At 43.3% G+C, this 20,015-nt stretch overlaps 1 protein-coding gene across 1 annotated transcript in view; it reads right to left on the reverse strand.

The window, feature by feature from the left end:
- The window catches only part of LOC117045072 (vitelline membrane outer layer protein 1-like), a 19,364-nt gene extending 11,787 nt beyond the window's left edge, over nt 1-7,577 (reverse strand). Inside the window, exon 1 of the mRNA XM_033145855.1 lies at nt 7,362-7,577. Coding sequence (XP_033001746.1) covers nt 7,362-7,577 — 216 coding nt within the window. The remainder of the gene's footprint in view (nt 1-7,361) is intronic.
- Nucleotides 7,578-20,015: the final 12,438 nt, after the last annotated feature.

Below are 20,015 nucleotides of genomic sequence, written 5' to 3' on the forward strand. Positions count from 1 at the left end.
TCCACAGCCACGCATGCGCTGCTATGACAAGGTCGCTGTTGAAGGGCCGGAAAGGACTTTCCCTGCATTGGCAGGTTTCGCCTTTCCCGTAGCAATTCATCACAACTTTGCCGGTTGCAGGCCTTGGGCGGAATCCTTTAGTCATCTACAAAATGGGGGGGCGTGGGGCGGCGACCTCCGCCACCATTGAGGTGGCAATAACAGGGTTCCCGTTAAAGGGGTCTCAGGGGCAGGCATTGGCTCATACGCCCAGGGGTCGTCATTGCCCTCTCCCTCCAGCGGCGGCGAACGGGGGGGTGGGCTATCTGCTTGAACATATGTTCTCCAGAGTTAGCCCACTCCCCACACATGCTGGATAACCCTGATATTACCCAGAACCCCAGCTGGGGGACTGGGAAGGATAAACGCCCAATGCCTGAGCCAAGGTCTCCCTACACCTGAATATTAATAAAGTTGTGGCCAATTTAATCCCATAAGAACGTTGTCATGTGTCGTTATTTCCCTCAGGGGCTGCCTGGGGTTTGGGGGGACTCCATCTGGCCACACAAATGCACCAACAAATTCAGAAAAGTGTAGATTTTGATACATAGTTGTGTGTTTTGCACATTTAAAATGCAGTATTAAACAGTCACAGGAATAGGGTGAGTCCTCAAAATACAGTGGTGCCCCGCTAGACGAAAAACTCATTAGACGAAAGGCATTCGCTAGCGAAAGGCTGTCTCGCAAGACAAATTTTCCTATGGGCTTGCCTCGCAAGACGAAAAGAATTTTTTTCGTCAAACCGCTATTCTCCCGTTGGTGCTTCGCAAGACGGAAAATTCGCTATACGACAGCACTCACAGAACGAATCATTTTCGTCTTGCGAGGCACCACTGTATATATCTGGGGTGTCACAGTCCAGCGTGAAGAGGAGTGTCTTCAGTATATGGTGAAAACTACAGTGAAGGTGCCAAACACACTCCCCGGGGAGAGAATTCCATAACCTAGGAAGGAGCTGCTACAGAGAATGCCATCTCCAGGGTCACCACCATCCCAAACATCAGAAGGCAGTGGAAGGCAGTGGAAGTGCCCCTCTACTGATCTTGACATCTGAGAGTGTCTATAGATAAAGAGGTGCTCTCTTAGATATTTGGGAGCCTAAGTCATTTGGGGATTTATGTGAGCACCTTCAATTGAGCCTGCAACAAAACAGCAAATATGATTCAATGTAATGTGATACATATTGGGAGCATATTGGGAGGGGTGATTCCAAATGATGTCTTAAATGGCACCGACTCATGATGGAAGAGATCTTGGGATCATGGTGGATAACTGAACTAAAATATCAACTCCACATGTATTGCCTGTATAAAAGGCAGATTCCATGCTGGGGATCATTAGGAAACTGGAGGGGGGTATATCACAAAGCCTCTGTGGGTATCTATTGTGCTTGGAGTACTGTATATCGTTCTGGTTGCTACATTTCAAAAAAGATGGTATAGAACTGGAAAAGGTGCAGAAATAGGCAATCAAAATGATCATGAGGCTGAAGCAACTTCCCATGAGGAAAAATGTTTTGATATGGGGGGGGTTTGAGATTTTTTAGAAGTATGCATGGTGTGGAGATGTGTTATTTTACCTCTCTCATAATACTGGAACCTGGGGGTGAATCTCATGGTTTTAAAGAGTAAGTAGCCGTCGCCTAGCCTGCCATTTCCATTTACCCTTAATGTAATGGCACAGCACAGAGACCTATGAAATGTATTGATTTCATAAATCTGTGCACTACGGCAATACATTTTAGGTAGCTTAAGATGGCAGGCTGGGTGGCAACCATGATGGATACCAAGCTTAACTCCCTTTCAAAAGCACCACCATTCAATTTAGTCCAGGAGCTTTTAGAGGGTAGTGAATGAAGTCCCTGGAAACCAACAGAGAAAGCAGGTGGTGTCTGCCATGGGTTGCCAAAAACAGCTGATTGGGAGGAGCACACTGACACGATGCCAATGGCCCCTCCAAATCTGGTGCTGACCCTGCTTTTTTTTAATAAGAATTTTATTGGGTTTTTTTACAAAACAAAGAACAACAAAACACATACAACAACACAAACACAACAATCAAAGCACAATAAAAAACAATACAAACCACCACTAAAACACCAATAATTCTTTTTCTTGTTTAAAACAAACAAAAAAAAAAATTCTTGTTTGAATCTGTACTGGGTGACTTCCCCCGTTTTCTCTCCTTTGGTTCCACTTCTAATTTACTTTAATAACTTCTCATCTCTAAAGTTTAAATCATCCAAAAATTCTAGACATACTTCTTAATAATTATTTTTACTTCAAACTAAGCTATTACTTCTTAACTCACATCATACATCTTATTTCACATAAACTGCTGCTAATAAAGAAAATTAACATATCTCTTCGCTAGTTCAAAATCTTAAATTCTTAACACACTGACTTCAGGGTACCATAATAAACCATCCTAATTATATTTTAAATATTTCACCCTATCCCTTTTCTGACCATTTTCCTTCTCCATCTCGGGGTCTCCCCCCAGACATTTCTCCATCTCCCTCCAACACCATTGTCCAGAATGTCCTCTTTTTCTATAAATCCACAGGTCCAGACGCAGTCCATAAATGTCCTTGCAGGGAACTTCGGGATACACAAATCATCACCTTCCAGCATCTCCATTTCAAAGTTCCAATCATCTTCTGATTGTAGATTCACAAATCTTCCCATCATTTCTGGGCTCTCACCCCAGAAATTGGATATAAATTGTCTTCTAATCCTGGGTCTCTCACCCCAACAGGATTTTTCATCTTCTCGGAGTTGCATAGACACTGTACTTTGCTTTTCAAAAATTTCCTTAAGTTCCCTACCGAGGTTTTCTTCCAGTTTAACAAAATTCTCTACAGTCTTTCCTGTGGGATATAACTTTTCCTCGACATCCTGGTTCAACAGATTTAATTTCTGATTTAAAAATTCTAACTTCAAAAGAATAATCCTTTGTTCGTGGGTCAGTCCTGAGTCTAGAGCCAATTTAAAAACGAAACCAAACATGGTAGAGATGGGCATAGGGTATCAGGTTTCAGTATTTTTCCATCTTTAACCGTATGTTTCAGCAGCCATTTTCCCCGGAGTCAGGGTGAAAAGATTGCATTCCAACAACTTCAAGAAGAAATATTTCCACCAACTTAGTTCCCCTAAAAGGGATTCAGCCAGTCTCACTTGTCAAAAGAAACACTCCATCGAAACTTTGTATCCACTACTGCAGCAGCAGTCACAGTCAGAAACAGTTATTTTCTTCTTTAAACAAAGGGAGGAACGGGCTTCCTTTTTAACGTACCTCCCGGAGCGCCAAATGTCAAAGAATTTAAGTCCAATTATTTCCGTACTCACAGCCTGCGGGTTTCTTCTTTTTTTCTTCGGAATCAGGTAGAACGAACTCGCTCAGTGCAGGCGGCGGCTGCCACTTCACCAGCCCGGTTGGGGCATGCCTCCTCAGCCTGGCGCCGTTGTCCCTTCACTCCCGCGCCCCTTTTACAAGGGGAACGGGAGAAGGGTTCAGCGCCATAGTGGGCTCGCTGGAGAGCCCATGCCACGGGACGCTCGACCCGCGGTTTAACGGAGCCCCGCTGTGCGGTAGCGGGGCTCCTACCCCTGAGCTGGCCTGGGTCGTTTCGCTGCCAAAATGACCCACGACCGCCTGCAATGGCGTCCTCGCCGGAAGTCCGACCCTGCTTTAATTGACTCTGGATTCTCTACTTATTTATTGCTGAAACAAATTCTTGAAATTGCCTTTCAAAAGCAACTTCAAGAATGTATTACTGCTGCCACTAGGATCTGAAACCTCCTGGTTCCATGACTTTTTGAAACTAACTGGTGAAACTAAAGGCAGAAACTAACTACAGACAATTAATGTCTGGAACTTACTGGTGAAATGCTTAGCTGGAACTAATAGCTAAAACTAGCTGGTGAAACCACTGGCTGAAACTAATTGCTGAAATTCATAGATGTTTTTTCCCTAAAATTATTTTTCCGTGGAAGGGAATTGATGGATTTATTGATGAGCCTGAAGAAAGCACTGTTTCCTTAATGAAGATAAAATATTTTCAATTTTATTAGAAAAGTTACTAACCATATTATATAAACTGTTACCTAAATTTCTTTCACGTTTTTGTCTTCCACGAAATATAACTTCAAGTTATATATACTTCTAATAAACCATGGCTGCAATTCTACCCCCTTTCTGATATAGATGCCAGAGGGTTAGGATGGTGCATAATGTCCTCTCTGTTACCCTCCCTGACCCTTCATTAAGGCTGCTCTGCCTATCTCTGATAGGACCTTGTGTATCATTAATGTATAGAAATGTGCATGAAAAAATATTAATGCATTTAGGAATAAAACTCAAATTAGCAAAGTATTATGTTTAAGTAGAATGATTCCTTGAAAGGAGGAATTGTGGGGATAAAATGTGATACCTGATGTGGTCTTCAGAATGAGAGTATTGTGCACCTCTGGGGAAGAAAGAAGAGGACACACCACTGGCTGGAGAAGAAGAAGGGAAATAAATTTAAGAAAAGTAGTTAAGACTATATTTAATTGTTTACAGCCATGGGTTTCAAAGTACTATCATGGAATGTAAATGGTTTAAAAAATAAAAGTAAGAGGAATAAAACTGAGCATATATTAATGAAACAGAATTTGGACATAATTTGTTTACAAGAAACACATGCTGCAAAAAAATGGAAGAATTCTTAAAAATTAAAGATTGGGAAAGGAGTTTATATCAGCGGATATTAGTAAAAAAAAACAGGCACTGACTCATGATGGAAGAGATCTTGGGATCATGGTGGATAGTTGAACTAAAATATCAACTCCGCATATATCTCCTGCATAAAAGGCTGATTCCATGCATGGGATCATAAGGGAATGGATCAAAAAATAATCACAGCCTTTATAAAACTCTATTGTGCTTGGTATGTAGTTCTCCCACAATACTGGAACATTATTTGTTTGCTTGCTTGCTTGCTTCCTCGCCCATCTGGCTGGGTTTCCCCAGCCACTCTGAGCGGCTTTCAACAGAACATTAAAAACAGAATAGAACTTTAAACATTGAAAACATCCCTAAACAGGACTGCCTTCAGATATCTTCTAAAAGTCATATAGTTGTTTATTTCCTTGACATCTGATGGGAACGCATTCCACAGGGTGGGTGTCACTAATGAGAAAGCCCTCTGCCTGGTTCCCTGTAATCTCACTTCTCACAGTGAGGGAACCACCAGAAGGTCCTCGGAGCTGGACCTCAGTGTTAAATAATGTTGTTAAATATCCTGTGATGGCCACCCAGCCTGCTGTTTTAAGTTACCCTTAATATTCACAGACCTATGTATTGATTTCATAGCTCTATCTGCTAAGACATTACAATTTAGGCAACTTAAAATGGCAGACTGGGTGGCAACCATGATGAATACCAAGCTTAACTCCCACCTATTGTCCACTTAAGGTCTAGGAGTTAGTTTTAGGGGGTAGTGAGTGATGTCCCTGGAAACCAATAGAGAAAGCAGATGATGCCTGCCATGGTTGCCACAAGCAGTGGTGGTTGGGATGAGCACATTAACATGATGCCAAAGGCCCCTCCAAAGCTGACTCTGCTTTAATTGACTCTGGATTCTCTACTTATTCATTGCTGCAATGGATCCTTGAAATTGACTTCTTGAAAACAAGTGCCAGACTGTATACGTGCTGACACTAATACAGTGGTACCTCGGTTTATGAACTTAATCTGTTCCAGAAGTCCATTCTTAAACCAAAGCGTTCTGAAACCAAGGTGTGCTTTCTAATAGCAGCAGGGGACTCAATTTACAAATTCAATGCACTCAACAGGAAGCGGAACATGTAATGCTTCCAAGGCAAAGTTCACAAACCAAAACACCTACTTCCAGGTTTGCAGTGTTCTTAATCCAAGTTGTTCATAAACTAAACTGTTCTTAAACCAAGGTACCACTGTACCTCCCGGTGCCATGACTTCTTGAAAATAACTGGTGAAATTAATAGCTGAAACTAACAACAGCCAATTCATGGCTGGAACTAACTGGTGAAACCAATGGCTGCAACTAACTACAGCCAATTAATGGCTGGAACTAATTGGTGAAACTAATGGTTGAAACGAACTGATGAAATGAACTGATGAAACTAATAGCTGGTGAAACTAACTACAGCTACTTAATGGCTGGATCTAACTGGTGGAACTAATGGCTGAAAGAGACTTTTGAAGTTAACTGCTGAAAGTAATGGCTGAAATTGTCTGCTAGTGTTTTTTTTTCTTGCTAAAAAATAATTTTCTGTGGAAATGAATTGATAGATTTCTCGATGAGTCTGAACAAATCCCTTTTCTATTTAATGAAGATGAAATATTTTTAATTTAATGTGAAACATTATAAATCATATGTTACCTAACTTTATTTAACTTCTTTGCTCTAACATAAAAACCAAGCACCGTTTCTACTAGGAACTAGACCAAGCTGTCCAAAGGTTCCCTCCTATTCCTGCTGGGAGATTTCAGTGTCAGAGTTGGGAATGGTCATCACAAGTGGGAGAACTGCATAGGTTACTGTGGTATTGGCAGAAAAGACAAAGACTTATTGAGCTGTGCTCATATCACAGCCTCTGAATCACAAACATGTTCTTCTCTACCAAGGCAAAACATAGTGTCTTGAAAACATCCAAGGTCAGGCCACTGGCACCAGCTGGATTTGATGACATACTATACAGCTTTTTACTTATAACAGCATTAAAAATGAGATTGCTGTTAGTGTTATATAATTCTGTTTCAGTTTGAAAAATCAATAAATTGGGTCCTCTTCACGGAGGGCATGTGTTGCGGTGAGATCACCAAGACTGGCCTCACTGTTGTGGGTGGAAACGTTTGGATAGCCACAACTACCCGATTGGGTCCCCTGGTTGCTGGGATGATTCTGGCCAATGGGGTTCTGAGAATGAACAATCGGGGGACCTATATATACTGCTGCACATTACGTTGAGCTTCCTCTTAACACCTTGCACAGCAGATCACCCGAAGCTGTCGGAGCGCTAAGAATCCAGTGAGAAGCCTTTTCAATGGAGAGCTCTCCCATTTGTCAGTTGAAATCTAATTTTACCCTCTTCTTTCTCCTTTCCCCTATTTAGTGTAATTCCCTTAATTTGGCTACTTTCGCTCCCCACCCCCCCACCCCCCCGCTCCCGGTGGGGCTTGCCTCATCATGGCATTTTTTCTCTAGGATCTCTGTGTTGCTTCTCTTTATGTTTATGTACAACCTGCAGCGGCCTTATTTGTTAGCTTTAAAGCTTTGGCTTACCTGTGGGACTTACTGCATTCGTCCCAGCCAACCTGGGGTTGTTTGGGGTGGCTTCTTTCATAGCTTTCATTTCCCCTTTGTCATCTGGTTTCCCTCCTATGCTGGTAGTCTTGGCAGTATCCTTAATCGCTTCTGCCTTTTGGTTGGGCTGATTGCCATTCAGGGTGTGCCCCTCACACCCTTTATAGCAGGAGCGCCTCGGTGGGCCTTGGCTCTTTTTGGTCACCATTTTGGGCAGTTTCCCTCCAGCATTTTGGCATGAGCACCATTTTGCTGCCTTCTTGCTGGTCGTCATCTTGTGTGTGTGGCCCTTCAGTGTTTTGCAGGAGTACCATTTTGTTTTACAGCCTAGTCAGTGTTTCCTTATACCCTTTGTGTAGGAGTGGGACCTGGGTGCTTTGTCCTTTTTTAACCCTTTGCTTTAAGGCTTGGGCTGCCTCCTGCAGGCCTATTTTCAATAATGCATCCAAAAAGGAATCCTGTAGAGCAGGGTGTGGTCCTTCCTCCTAAGAGGCTAATAAGGGGCCATCCCAGTCACTCCGCTCATCACAGCCTCCCTTGATCCCTGAGCACCATGAGTCCATCATGTCAGGTCAGGCTGGTGATCCCTGCGCCACGTTGCGCTTCTCAGCTGAACTTAATGGCCTTTTGCAGCATCTTGGTGCCCCTTCTGTGACTCACCCAGGCCCATCCTCATCTTCAATTATTGGGCCTTCTGACTCTAGTGGGGAAGATGAAGGGTTTGATCCTTCTGGGGCCTTATTTAATGAGTCACAATCTTGCAGGATTCCCATCCCTACTTTGACGCAGGTGCACCCCAGGAGTTTGGATGCTTCGGTCCAGCCTTTCACAAGGGTTGGGAGTCTTGTTCTTTGTCTGGGGGCCCCCGTTGAGTCGGGGGTTGTGTCCTTTGGTATTGAATGAGGTGTGAGTCTCTCACATATCTCTAGTTCCTCACAGATTATGACAGTGCCTTCACACCAGGCTCCTTGTGCGGCCATCTCTGAGGAGGATGAGCTTCCAGTTCCTCGTGTGCCTTCCAGGGCCAGAAAACGCCACCGGAGGTGCCATTCTTGTTGGAGGGGCAAGAGGAGCAAGGACAGGGATACCACATCATCTTCAGGTACTTTTTCCACAAGCTCCAATGATGATGTGGAAGCCAATATGGCCCTTTATTGGGGCCAGAGAGAATCAGCCCTGGTTTCCCAAAGAGGGCTTGGGATCGCAGGGCCAATTATCATAGAGCTAGGTATGGTGCAGCCTTGGAAGTGAAGCATGGTGTTTTGGTTAAGGACATTAAAGTCTCCACCAACTCGACCAGGGATATTATCCCCGGTTGCCATCTTTCCACCAGAATTAGGTCCAGAATTTTGAATGGACACTACATGGATATTTTTCAGTTGGTTCCGCCCCCCCCCCGGCGACTGGCCAGGTTAGCTGGATAAGTCAGGTAGTTTTGTGAAAGGGAAAACAGGCTCTGCCAAGGCTGGGGGAAAAAACTTTGAGCACTGGCTGGCTGGTTTTCAAGTTTTTGCTGGTATTATAGCTGCGGCCTACCCTAAGAGAATGCTACAATACCTTGTTCGCAATGCTTGCATGGTGGCTGGGGGGGGGCGGCTGCTATTAATTATGATGAATATTTTAGGCGTCGCGCAACCAAGATTCCCACGGCCTGTTGGGATCGTAAATATCTCGATGTGTGGGCCACTTATGTGGCTCCTCACTTCAAAAGGAAATTCCCTGAGCAGCAGAAATTTAAGCAGGATGTAGAAAAGTCTACATGGAGGCCTGTCTGTTGGGAATTTAATAAGGGCTCTTGCCAGCATCAGCCCTGCTGCTTCCCTCACATGTGTGATAGATGTTTTGGGGGTCACCCTGTGACCTCTCTGGATTATGGAGAAAGCTAGAGAGTTCCAGAAAAACATCTACTTCTGCTTCATTGATTATGCAAAAGCATTTGACTGTGTCGACCACAGCAAACTATGGAAAGTTCTTAAAGAAATGGGAGTGCCGGATCACCTCATCTGTCTCCTGAGAAAACTCTATTTGGGACAAGAAGCTACAGTTAGAACTGGATATGGAATAACTGATTGGTTCAAAATTGGGAAAGGAGTACGACAAGGCTGTATATTGTCTCCCGGCTTATTTAACTTATATGCAGAATTCATCATGCGAAAGGCTGGGCTGGATGAATCCCAAACCGGAATTAAGATTGCCGGAAAAAATATCAACAACCTCAGATATGCTGATGATACAACCTTGATGGCAGAAAGTGAGGAGGAATTGAAGAACCTTTTAATGAGGGTAAAAGAGGAGAGCGCAAAATATGGTCTGAAGCTCAACATCAAAAAAACTAAGATCATGGCCACTGGTCCCATCACCTCCTGGCAAATAGAAGGGGAAGAAATGGAGGCAGTGAGAGATTTCACTTTCTTGGGTTCCATGATCACTGCAGATGGTGACAGCAGTCACGAAATTAGAAGACGCCTGCTTCTTGGGAGAAAAGCAATGACAAACCTAGACAGCATCTTAAAAAGCAAAGACATCACCTTGCCAACAAAGGTCCGTATAGTTAAAGCTATGGTTTTCCCAGTAGTAATGTACGGAAGTGAGAGCTGGACCATCAAGAAGGCTGATCGCCGAAGAATTGATGCTTTTGAATTATGGTGCTGGAGGAGACTCTTGAGAGTCCCATGGACTGCAAGAAGATCAAACCTATCCATTCTCAAGGAAATCGGCCCTGAGTGCTCACTAGAAGGACAGATCCTGAAGTTGAGGCTCCAGTACTTTGGCCACCTCATGAGAAGAGAAGACTCCCTGGAAAAGACCCTGATGTTGGGAAAGATGGAGGGCACAAGGAGAAGGGGACGACAAAGGATGAGATGGTTGGACAGTATTCTCGAAGCTACTAACATGAGTTTGGCCAAACTGCGGGAGGCAGTGAAGGATAGGCGTGCCTGGCGTGCTCTGGTCCAAGGGGTCACGAAGAGTCGGACACGACTGAACGACTGAACAACAACAACAACTGTGACCTCTTGCATTAGGGGCAGGCAGCCCTTTCTTGGTGCAAAAGGAGGCTCCCAGCAAAGCCCCAAGGGGACAGCAAGTAGCACTTCTTTGTCGCTGGCCTACACTCTGATTAAGTTGTTAGCTTTAAAGGTCTGGCTGCAGCATTATCTGGATAAGTCGGCTGCTGTTTATTTATGGGAAGGCTTTTCTTTTGGTTTTAGGATTCCTGTAGCATTCCCACTAGTAGCTCAGAATCCTGCAAATCAGAAATCTGTTAGGGACATGCCTGATGTGGCAGGCGGAAAGGTGGGAAAGGAGCTTGCTTTAAGGCACATGGCAGACCCATTTGCCTCTCCCCCTTTTCCTAATCTGCACTTATGTCCTTTGGGGATCGTGTCTACAAAGGCCCCAGGCAAATTTCGCCTTATCCATCCATAATTTGTCTCACCCTAAAGGGACTTGTGTTAATGACGCAATCTCTCAGGAACTTTGTTCTGTCAAATATGCATCCTTGGACGAGGCCATAAAGCTTATTTGTCAGTTTGGAAAGGGTGCTTTATTGGCAAAATGTGATGTTGAAGCAGCATTTAGGTTGCTGTCTGTCTACCCTCAAGACTTTCAGTGGCTAAGGTTCCATAGAATCAGAGAATCATAGAGTTGGAAGAGACCACAAGGGCCATCTAGTCCAACCCCCTGCCAAACAGGAAACACCACCAAAGCATTCCTGACAGATGGCTGTCAAGCCTCCGCTTAAAGACCTCCAAAGAAGGAGACTCCACCACACTCCTTGGCAGCAAATTCCAATTGGATGGTGCCTATTACATAGATAAGGCCATGCCTATGGACTGTTCTATAGCATGTGCAGTTTTTGAGTCCTTTAGTACGTTTATTGATTGGGCCCTTTGGGCCAAGACCTGCCTTAGGGGCATGTCCAATTATTTTGATGATTTTTTGCTGGCTGGAAGTCATGATTCCAGTTACTATGTAGTCATGCTTGAATCATTTTATTCCCTGGCCAACGAACTGGGTGTTCCCTTGGCGGTGGAAAAAAATGGAAGGTCCTACCACTGTGTTGACCTATTTAGGCATACAGTTGGATACAGTTGCTCAAACATCTCACTTGCTGGATGAGAAGTTGTTAGCCTTGAGGAAGGTCATAGAGGATCTGCTTCCCCTAAGGAAGGTGACCTTGCGTCAAATCCAGTCTTTGCTGAGCCACCTAAATTTAGCATGTAGGGTGATTGCTCCTGGTCGCCCATTTTGCTCTTGCCTAGCCCAGGCTTTTAGCTGGTTTGGCGTCCCCGCATCATCATGTCCGATTAACGGGTGAGGTAAAAGCGGATCTTTGCTTGTGGTTGGAATTCCTCAGGGAGTTCAACAGTGTGTTCCTGTGGCAGGGCACTTTGAACCGTCAGTGTGATTTTCAGGTTCATTCCAATCCGGCTGGGTCCTTGGGCTTTGGCCTTTATTTTCAAGGCCGTTGGTGTGCAAAGCCATGGCTGACTTAACCTTTCTTGAGGTTTTTCCCCATTGTAGTAGCAGTGCACATCTGGACTCAGGAGTTTAGGGACCGCCGGGTCTGCTTCTGGTCCAATAACCAAGCTGTGGCGAGTGTTTTGTCTGAACAGTCTTCATGCTCCAGCAGTTTCTGCCCTATTGCACTCCTTTGTGTTGTGCTGCTTAGGGTTTAGCATTGTATTCTCTGCCGGCTTTCTCCCTGGTGCCTCTAACCACATTGCTGATGCCCTGTCCTGTTTTCAGATGGAGCACTTCAGGTCGCTGGCTCCAGATGCACATCAATTGCTGGAATATTTTCTAGATCATCTTTGGAATCGTGGCAGCAGTTAGTCTTACAGGGAGCAGCAGCCTCTACTTCCTCTTCCACACTGATTTTTTAGCTTTAGACTGATTTTTTAGCTTTTCGTTTTTAGTCCTTGTCCATTGGTAAGTGTTTGCCCCCTCCACGGATTCTAGGCCTAGACACTGAGCTTCTGTTTTAAAGTAACCACAAAGTCTCTAGACCTTGTAGAATGAGAGTTATGAATGAAAATATGGAGTCCCCATTCTACACAAAAGGGAGGCAAGAGTCTTCTCCTACTATTTAGTGTTTTCAGCAAATGAGTGAAGTCACAGCTATGATTCACAAATGCTGTGAAGAAATTAAATGCAGCCACACATGCATCAGGAAAGACTTTTTAAAAGCCTCCAAAACGATTCAGGAAGTTTCTTATCCATGCAGTGTAGAAGGAACTCCCAGATTCCTTTTAAAGCTGTGCTGGCAATGGCTAATGGGAGATGTAGTCCAAAGTATTTGCATGACACTGGATGGGTGAAGACTTCTATGTGGTTATGCACTTGTCGCTCTTCCATTTTATTCTTTTGTTGGTCTCCTATCTGGAATGGAGGAACTGGTCTCAAAAAAAGACACACACTCATATTTGTTTAGCATTTAATTGTGGATAAAATCCAGGTCAGCAAACTATTGCAACATGCTTCATCTACAGCAATAAAACTTAACACCATTAAGTGCTGTATCATCACCTTCTCCTTGATCAGGCTGTACTCTTGTCTGCAGCCCACATATGGCACCAGAAAAGCAGGTGCTAACGCTGGCATAATAACCCCAGTATATTCCATTACCTAACATTTCTCTCCCGTTTTCACATTTGAAGTAGACATTGTTGGCTGCTGTATTATCCACCCCATCCTTGAGAGGTTCCACACTCAAAGCAAAGGCAACCAGGCGGTCATGGTCACAGTACTGAGACTTGTCCCAATCCTGCAGCATGTTTCCTCCTGTCTGGAAAGCTGAAATTCAGGAATGAAGCACACAAGTTTCTTAGTTAGTTAGTTAGTTAGTTAGTTGCTTGCATGCTTACTGTGTATGCTTTAATTAAAACACCCCCTGGGGGCCAGACAGGAGTGTGTGGATTAGCTATAGGTGTCCCTCCACACAGTCCTGATGCATTTCTCCAGCATTGAGTGATGGTGATCATGGAATGATGGTGGAATGGTGAAATGGTGTTCAAAGGACTGGGAAGGGCTGAACTGGCCCCACTTTCTTCATTTGACAGTATCAGATCTGACCATGGCCCCACTCTATTAAGCCTTGCTGCTCCCTGTGGAGAACTAGCCTCATGCCAGGTAGGGGTTAAATGTTCTGACAGTTAGAACCCTCAGGGGCGGGCTTAGCCTGGGTATAAAACACCCCTCCCAGTGGGCAGTCAGTAGTTAGTTGGAGTTAGAGTTGAAGTTAGAGCTGGAGGGAGAAGTGAGAGTTAGTTGGTGGAAGTGGGAGAGTTAGTTGAGCAGTGTGAGTCCGGAGATAGAGCTGGGAGCTTAAGAGTCTGAGGTGGAAGTTAGCAGAGAGGATAAAGAGATTGTGAAACGTGTTGTTATTGATATTTAGTTAACTATTAGAGGTAATAGGCCGGTAACATTTAGAGGTATTAGGCCGGTATAGGACAACTGTTATAAGCTTCTTGAACAACCTTTTATTTATCAGCAACCACAAGCTTTGTACTCAATAAACAACTTTTTAGTTCACAATATCCTCATCTGTGGTGACTGAAGTAAGCAGGATCCAGCTAGTAGTCTGAAGGGCTGCAGCTGGGGACCGTTTGTCGTTGGTGCAGCACTCATAGACCGTAAAACGTCCGGGGGTGGGCTGTACAGGGCGAAGGGCCCGCGACATTAAAGTGGTGGCAGCGTCGGGACGAAAGATAGACATAAAGTGGTGGTCACGTTGAGATCAAAGATCTAAAGTGTTGGCAAGAAGTGCCAAGGTACAAGAAAGATTTAAGGGTGACGCATTGTGTGAAGTGTGAGGCTTAAAGAGGATTTAAGCAAACTTCTGTGAGACTCTACAATCTAGTCAGGAAGGGGGATCGCATACACCTGGAAAGGGAGAAGGGGAATTCAGAGAGGAATTACCTGGCCCTAGGGTGTGGTGTGATAGCGCCTAAGACTGTGAGATTGTGAGAGAATTACAAAGATACTTTGCGTTTAAAACTATTTCAGGCAGAAAGGTTTATAGTGAGAGGTCGGAAAAGTACGCTGAACAAAGTGCACTGAGGTAACTTTAGGCGTGACTTTGGACCTAAGCTGTGGAAACCGAGCCTGAAGAAATAGTTTAACTGAAACATCCTTGATTTAAGTACAGAAATAATACCACCAAATAAATAGAAAATGCCACCTAGGAAGACAAAAACAGCTCTTAGGGACTCACAAGTAGAAAGCTCTGAAGACGAAAATGGGGTTTCCCAGATGGAAGAAACCAGTACTGAAACAGTTAACAAAAATCCTGCTGAGGGGACGAGTTTTAAAGCCTCAGAGGAATTTGAGAAATGGAAGTTAGAACAAGAATATAAACTGAAGGAATTAGAAATGAGATTGCAAGCTGAGGAAAGAGAGAAAAAATTACAAGCTGAGGCAAAAGAGAGAGAATTAAATATTGAAAGAGAGAGAGAGAGAGAGGCAAAAGAGAGAGAACTGAAAGAGAAAGAAATGACCTTAGCTATTGAGAGAGAAAGAGAAAGGGAGGAAAGAGAATATTTATTAGAAATGAAAAGACTTGAATTATCAGCTGTAGATAATAGAAACAACAGCAATAGTTCCACACAAAATCCTAGCAGGGTGGATTTAAAAAGATTCCCTGACTTCAGAGATAAAGACGACCCTGAAGCGTTTATCATTTCTTTTGAGAGGGCTTGCGAAGATTTTGAAGTAAAAGATGAGGAAAAAATGCAAATACTGAGAGCGCGTATTAGTGGGACATTAACAGAGATTTATTCTCAAATGCCATCTGATCAATCTAAAGATTTTGAAGCATTTAAACAGTTGGTTTATGTCAGATTCGGAATTACTGCAGAGCAACTGAGACAAAAGTTTAGAACAATAAAAAAATTGCGTGAGGAAACGTTCGCTCAATTAGGAGCTAAAACTACAAACTATTTAAACAAGTGGCTAGAACAGGAGGGTGCCGATTCTGTGGCAAAAATAAAAGAGGTGATCGCATTAGAACAATTTTATGACACGATTAATAGTCATCTGAAGTATTTAATTAAAGAAAGACGCCCTAAAACCATCCTGGAAGCTGCTAATCTGGCAGATGAAATAAATGAAATCCGAGAACATGCTTATGATGCCCCAAAATATAAGGACAAACATTGGGAAACAAATAAGTTTAAGAAAACGCAACAGCCCACAAAATTTACCACAGAAACTGCCAAGAAAATTTTTCCCGCCAATGCAAATGCTCCCCATAACACGCCTATAACAACGGGGTTGACTGAGGGAAAAATAAATAAATATGGTGAGGGTAAAAGGCCAGACTTAACCTGCTGGCAATGTGGACGAAAAGGCCATAGACAAGTCGACTGTAGAACTGAACTCAGAACTAGGAGTGCAAATACTATCCCTCAGAAGCAGACATATTGTGTCCAAACTGTGGAGACAGAGTCAACTGCCAACATGGTTGCCAAGGCAACCGAGGCCCAGTCTAGAGCAGAGCCTGACGAGTTACCCGAGGCCCAAGTTGTGAGGTGCTATATAATTCAACAAGATGACATGTTATTACACAAAACAGGAGAAGAAATTTGGGTGAATGGTAAACAATATAAAGGCTTAAAAGACACAGGGTCTCAAATTAGTATTATACATCCTGATTTACTAAAGCCAGAAGACTTTATTAAAGGCAAAACAATCAGTTTAAAAGGAATATCAAAACAGCCGGAAACCTTGCCAGTAGCACTAGTTAATCTGACATACAAACAATGGTCTGGAGAATGGCAAGTAGCAGTTTCACCAGAAATCCCAGCTCCAATGTTAATTGGGTGGGATCTACTTGACCATGTACAGAGTGCATTTGTGATTACTAGGGCACAAAAACTGCGACAGTTACCTCAGGAGGAAAGGCCTGATACAATTGTTGAACTGACACAAGATACAAGTATAATGCCAGTTACAAATAGTCAAGCAGCTAGTTTTGCAGCCAAGCAGAAACTAGATACAGATTTACAGAAATATTTTCAAGCCACAGCCTTGAATACAGTATTAACCCCGGAAAGCCCTGAGCGGTTTATAGTCAATAATGGGTTGCTATACAGAGAGATTCTTTTAAAGCCTAATAGAGGGGGTAATGAAATCCACAGGCAACTGATAGTACCTACTGAATTTAGAAACAAAATAATCCAACATGCACATGGCAGTATATTTGGAGGTCACTTGGGAATCACCAGAACCAAACAAAGGGTGTCCCAAAATTTCTTTTGGCCTGGGATGGGCAAGCAAATAAAGTTATTTTGTCGAACGTGCCATACTTGCCAATTACAAGGACATGGGCAAGATAAAACGAAAGCACAATTATGCCCCTTGCCCATAATATCACAACCCTTCCAACGTTTAGCAATAGATGTAATGGGACGACTGCCAAAAGCCAGTCGCAGGGGACATCACAATTTGTTGACTATTGTGGATTTTGCGACGAAATATCCGGAAGCGATACCGTTGCGAAACATAGAGACTGAAACAGTGGCTTCAGCTCTAATAAGTTATATGTGTCGGCTAGGGTTTGCAGAACAGATTGTGACAGACCTTGGAGCTTCATTTACCTCTAAACTTATGCAGTGTTTGTGGGAGAGGTGTGGGATAAAACATATCACCAGTAGTCCCTTTGAATTATTGTTTGGAAGAAAAATCAAGGGTCCCCTAGATTTATTAAGATTTAATTGGGAAGGACGGCCGGTTGGGGATTCTGAGAATGTAGTTGACTACCTTTTTAAATTGCAACACACTCTCAAACGATCACTAGAACTGGCAGGAGAACATTGCAAGGTTGCTCAACACAAACAGAAAGTTTGGTATGACAAAAAAGCACGTAAGAGATCTTTTGAGCCAGGACAGGATATTTTGTTAATCAGACCAGTAAAAGGGGACAGGTTACAACTGACCTGGGAAGGTCCTTTTAAGATCATTTCAAAAATGAATGATGTAAACGATATAATTCAATACGGTGAAGGGAGGCGGGTCATGCATGTGAATATGATAAACCCAATCAAGTCCCTAAACCATGAACCCAATCTAGACTACAGTAGTCACGTTGTTGAAAAAGCCTGTGATATTGGTAAAGGAGTGTCTACCTGCAATGTGACCAGTGACCTATCTGTGAGATCAGTTAGAACAACTAGTCAAATTTATGATAAACCACTCATCAGTTGGAAAGATAGAAAGAAAGACGTACTGGAAGTTATAGCTGGCATGGGGTCCCATCGACTTTCTATGAAAGTGAACGTGTTTCCTACACTAGAGATTGTGTGGTGGGAGGATGGGTACCCTGCTGCTCATGCAACACAAATAAATGTCCAAAATGAATGTGGTTACACAGCGTTAACAGGGCTACCACGTCAAAGGCATAAAAAAGTGGTCTTCAAATTGCTCGAAGTGGGATCTGATAAATCAATACAGACCAAAGATGAACTGACAACAAGGGAGATTGCTATGAGCAATAAGCAATCAGAGCTTTTTAGCCTACTTTTATTAAGTGATCACGCTTGTCTAGAAAGCTTCAGCAAGCTGACTAAAAAAGAAGATATCCACAAACTTCTGAAAATAGTTCCCAGTGCATTTAAAAGCCAGACAACCAGTGTTTATGCAGCTTATGATGACCTGGAGATGTGTGTACAAGTCCGCGAGCTTAAACATTTAACAGAGATCCTGAAGGAGGGAGAGGTTGATCTAAGAGAGCTTTTGACCCTGAGAAACAAGGACTCTACCCAGCTTGGGATCCACAATCGTTACAGACGCCTCGAGTGCAGGGATCGGAATGGGACTGTGTCATCTGGCCAAGGAAGACAGCTTACATCCCATCACATATGGCAGAGAAAAGACTGGTGCCCAGAGAAAGATACTTCTTGTGACGGTTAAGGACGATAAGGAGCGTGAAAGGATCCTAAACATCATCGCAGACGCCTTATCACGAAGACCCAAAGACAAAGGTTAAAATGGACAGTTACGGCTTTTCTTGCAATAAAGGCCTAATGCTGCATGAACTATTGTATATAATGTTCACAACTATATGTACTTTTACTGAAGATGTAACTGATTATGCCATAGTTAGGGGAAAAAATAGGTAAGAGTTATAAAATGTTTATATTGATGTTTTAAACTGTTGTTTGTATCAGAGGGATACTTTGGCGAGTAACTCCTCTGATACAAACCTAAAAAGGAGGGAGGTATGTGGAGAACTAGCCTCATGCCAGGTAGGGGTTAAATGTTCTGACAGTTAGAACCCTCAGGGGCGGGCTTAGCCTGGGTATAAAACACCCCTCCCAGTGGGCAGTCAGTAGTTAGTTGGAGTTAGAGTTGAAGTTAGAGCTGGAGGGAGAAGTGAGAGTTAGTTGGTGGAAGTGGGAGAGTTAGTTGAGCAGTGTGAGTCCGGAGATAGAGCTGGGAGCTTAAGAGTCTGAGGTGGAAGTTAGCAGAGAGGATAAAGAGATTGTGAAACGTGTTGTTATTGATATTTAGTTAACTATTAGAGGTAATAGGCCGGTAACATTTAGAGGTATTAGGCCGGTATAGGACAACTGTTATAAGCTTCTTGAACAACCTTTTATTTATCAGCAACCACAAGCTTTGTACTCAATAAACAACTTTTTAGTTCACAATATCCTCGTCTGTGGTGACTGAAGTAAGCAGGATCCAGCTAGTAGTCTGAAGGGCTGCAGCTGGGGACCGTTTGTCGTTGGTGCAGCACTCATAGACCGTAAAACGTCCGGGGGTGGGCTGTACAGGGCGAAGGGCCCGCGACACTCCCTGGTTGTGGTTGAGTGAAGCCAAGGATGGTGATGGGTATTTAAAATTCTGCAATTCTCAATTTCTCCTCTAAAGGGCATAAGATGTTATTGTTAAATACCATGGTGATTTTTTAAAAAAATGCATAAAATTAACACTGAAAAACTTTTGCAATAACTGAACTTTGTAAACCTTGTGTGGAATAAGCATTAATTTTTAGGAAAATGAAGTTGTAATGTTATTCTTTTAAAAAAAACACCACCTTGAGTTTACAAATTATATTGCCTGGGAAGTGTAAATAATAGGACCATGATTACTTGACAGTGTGGCAGATTTAGAATCTACTTTATGTAGTCATTTAAAAAGTCAGTTTTAAAATACATATTAAGAAGTAAACTACAACCATCAAATACAGTAAGCCATTAAGGCAATTGGAGGAATTGGACCAAATTGGGCCCCGTGGGCTGCTCCTAAGGGGCCCCCACACCAGGCCAATCTAGATGGATTTTATTTATATCTCTATTATTCCAAGTTGAGGGTCCAGAGCTTCAAATTGGGCTCCACTGGCTTTCCCTGAGTCTCATAGTTGCTGGGCCCGAGTTGCCCTGCCCTCGCATGAAGTCTTGGGTTTGCAACTTTGGGAGAGGGGAGACTGCGGTGCTGGGGAGTGGGCTGGCTGGTGAGGCTCCCTAGATTTAGAGGCCCTAGGCTTCAGCCTACTTAGCCTATACATAAATCCGGCCCTGGTTCAGACTTGTAACAGTTCTGTGTCCAGAATATCACACGTTACAAAATACCATGATTTATTCTAAGATGCTAAAACAACAACAACAACAACAACAGTGCAATGTGAATTACGTTTTCTTGC

This window comes from Lacerta agilis, chromosome 4, assembly GCF_009819535.1.
Source record: "Lacerta agilis isolate rLacAgi1 chromosome 4, rLacAgi1.pri, whole genome shotgun sequence".
NCBI classification, from domain to species: Eukaryota; Metazoa; Chordata; class Lepidosauria; order Squamata; family Lacertidae; genus Lacerta; species Lacerta agilis.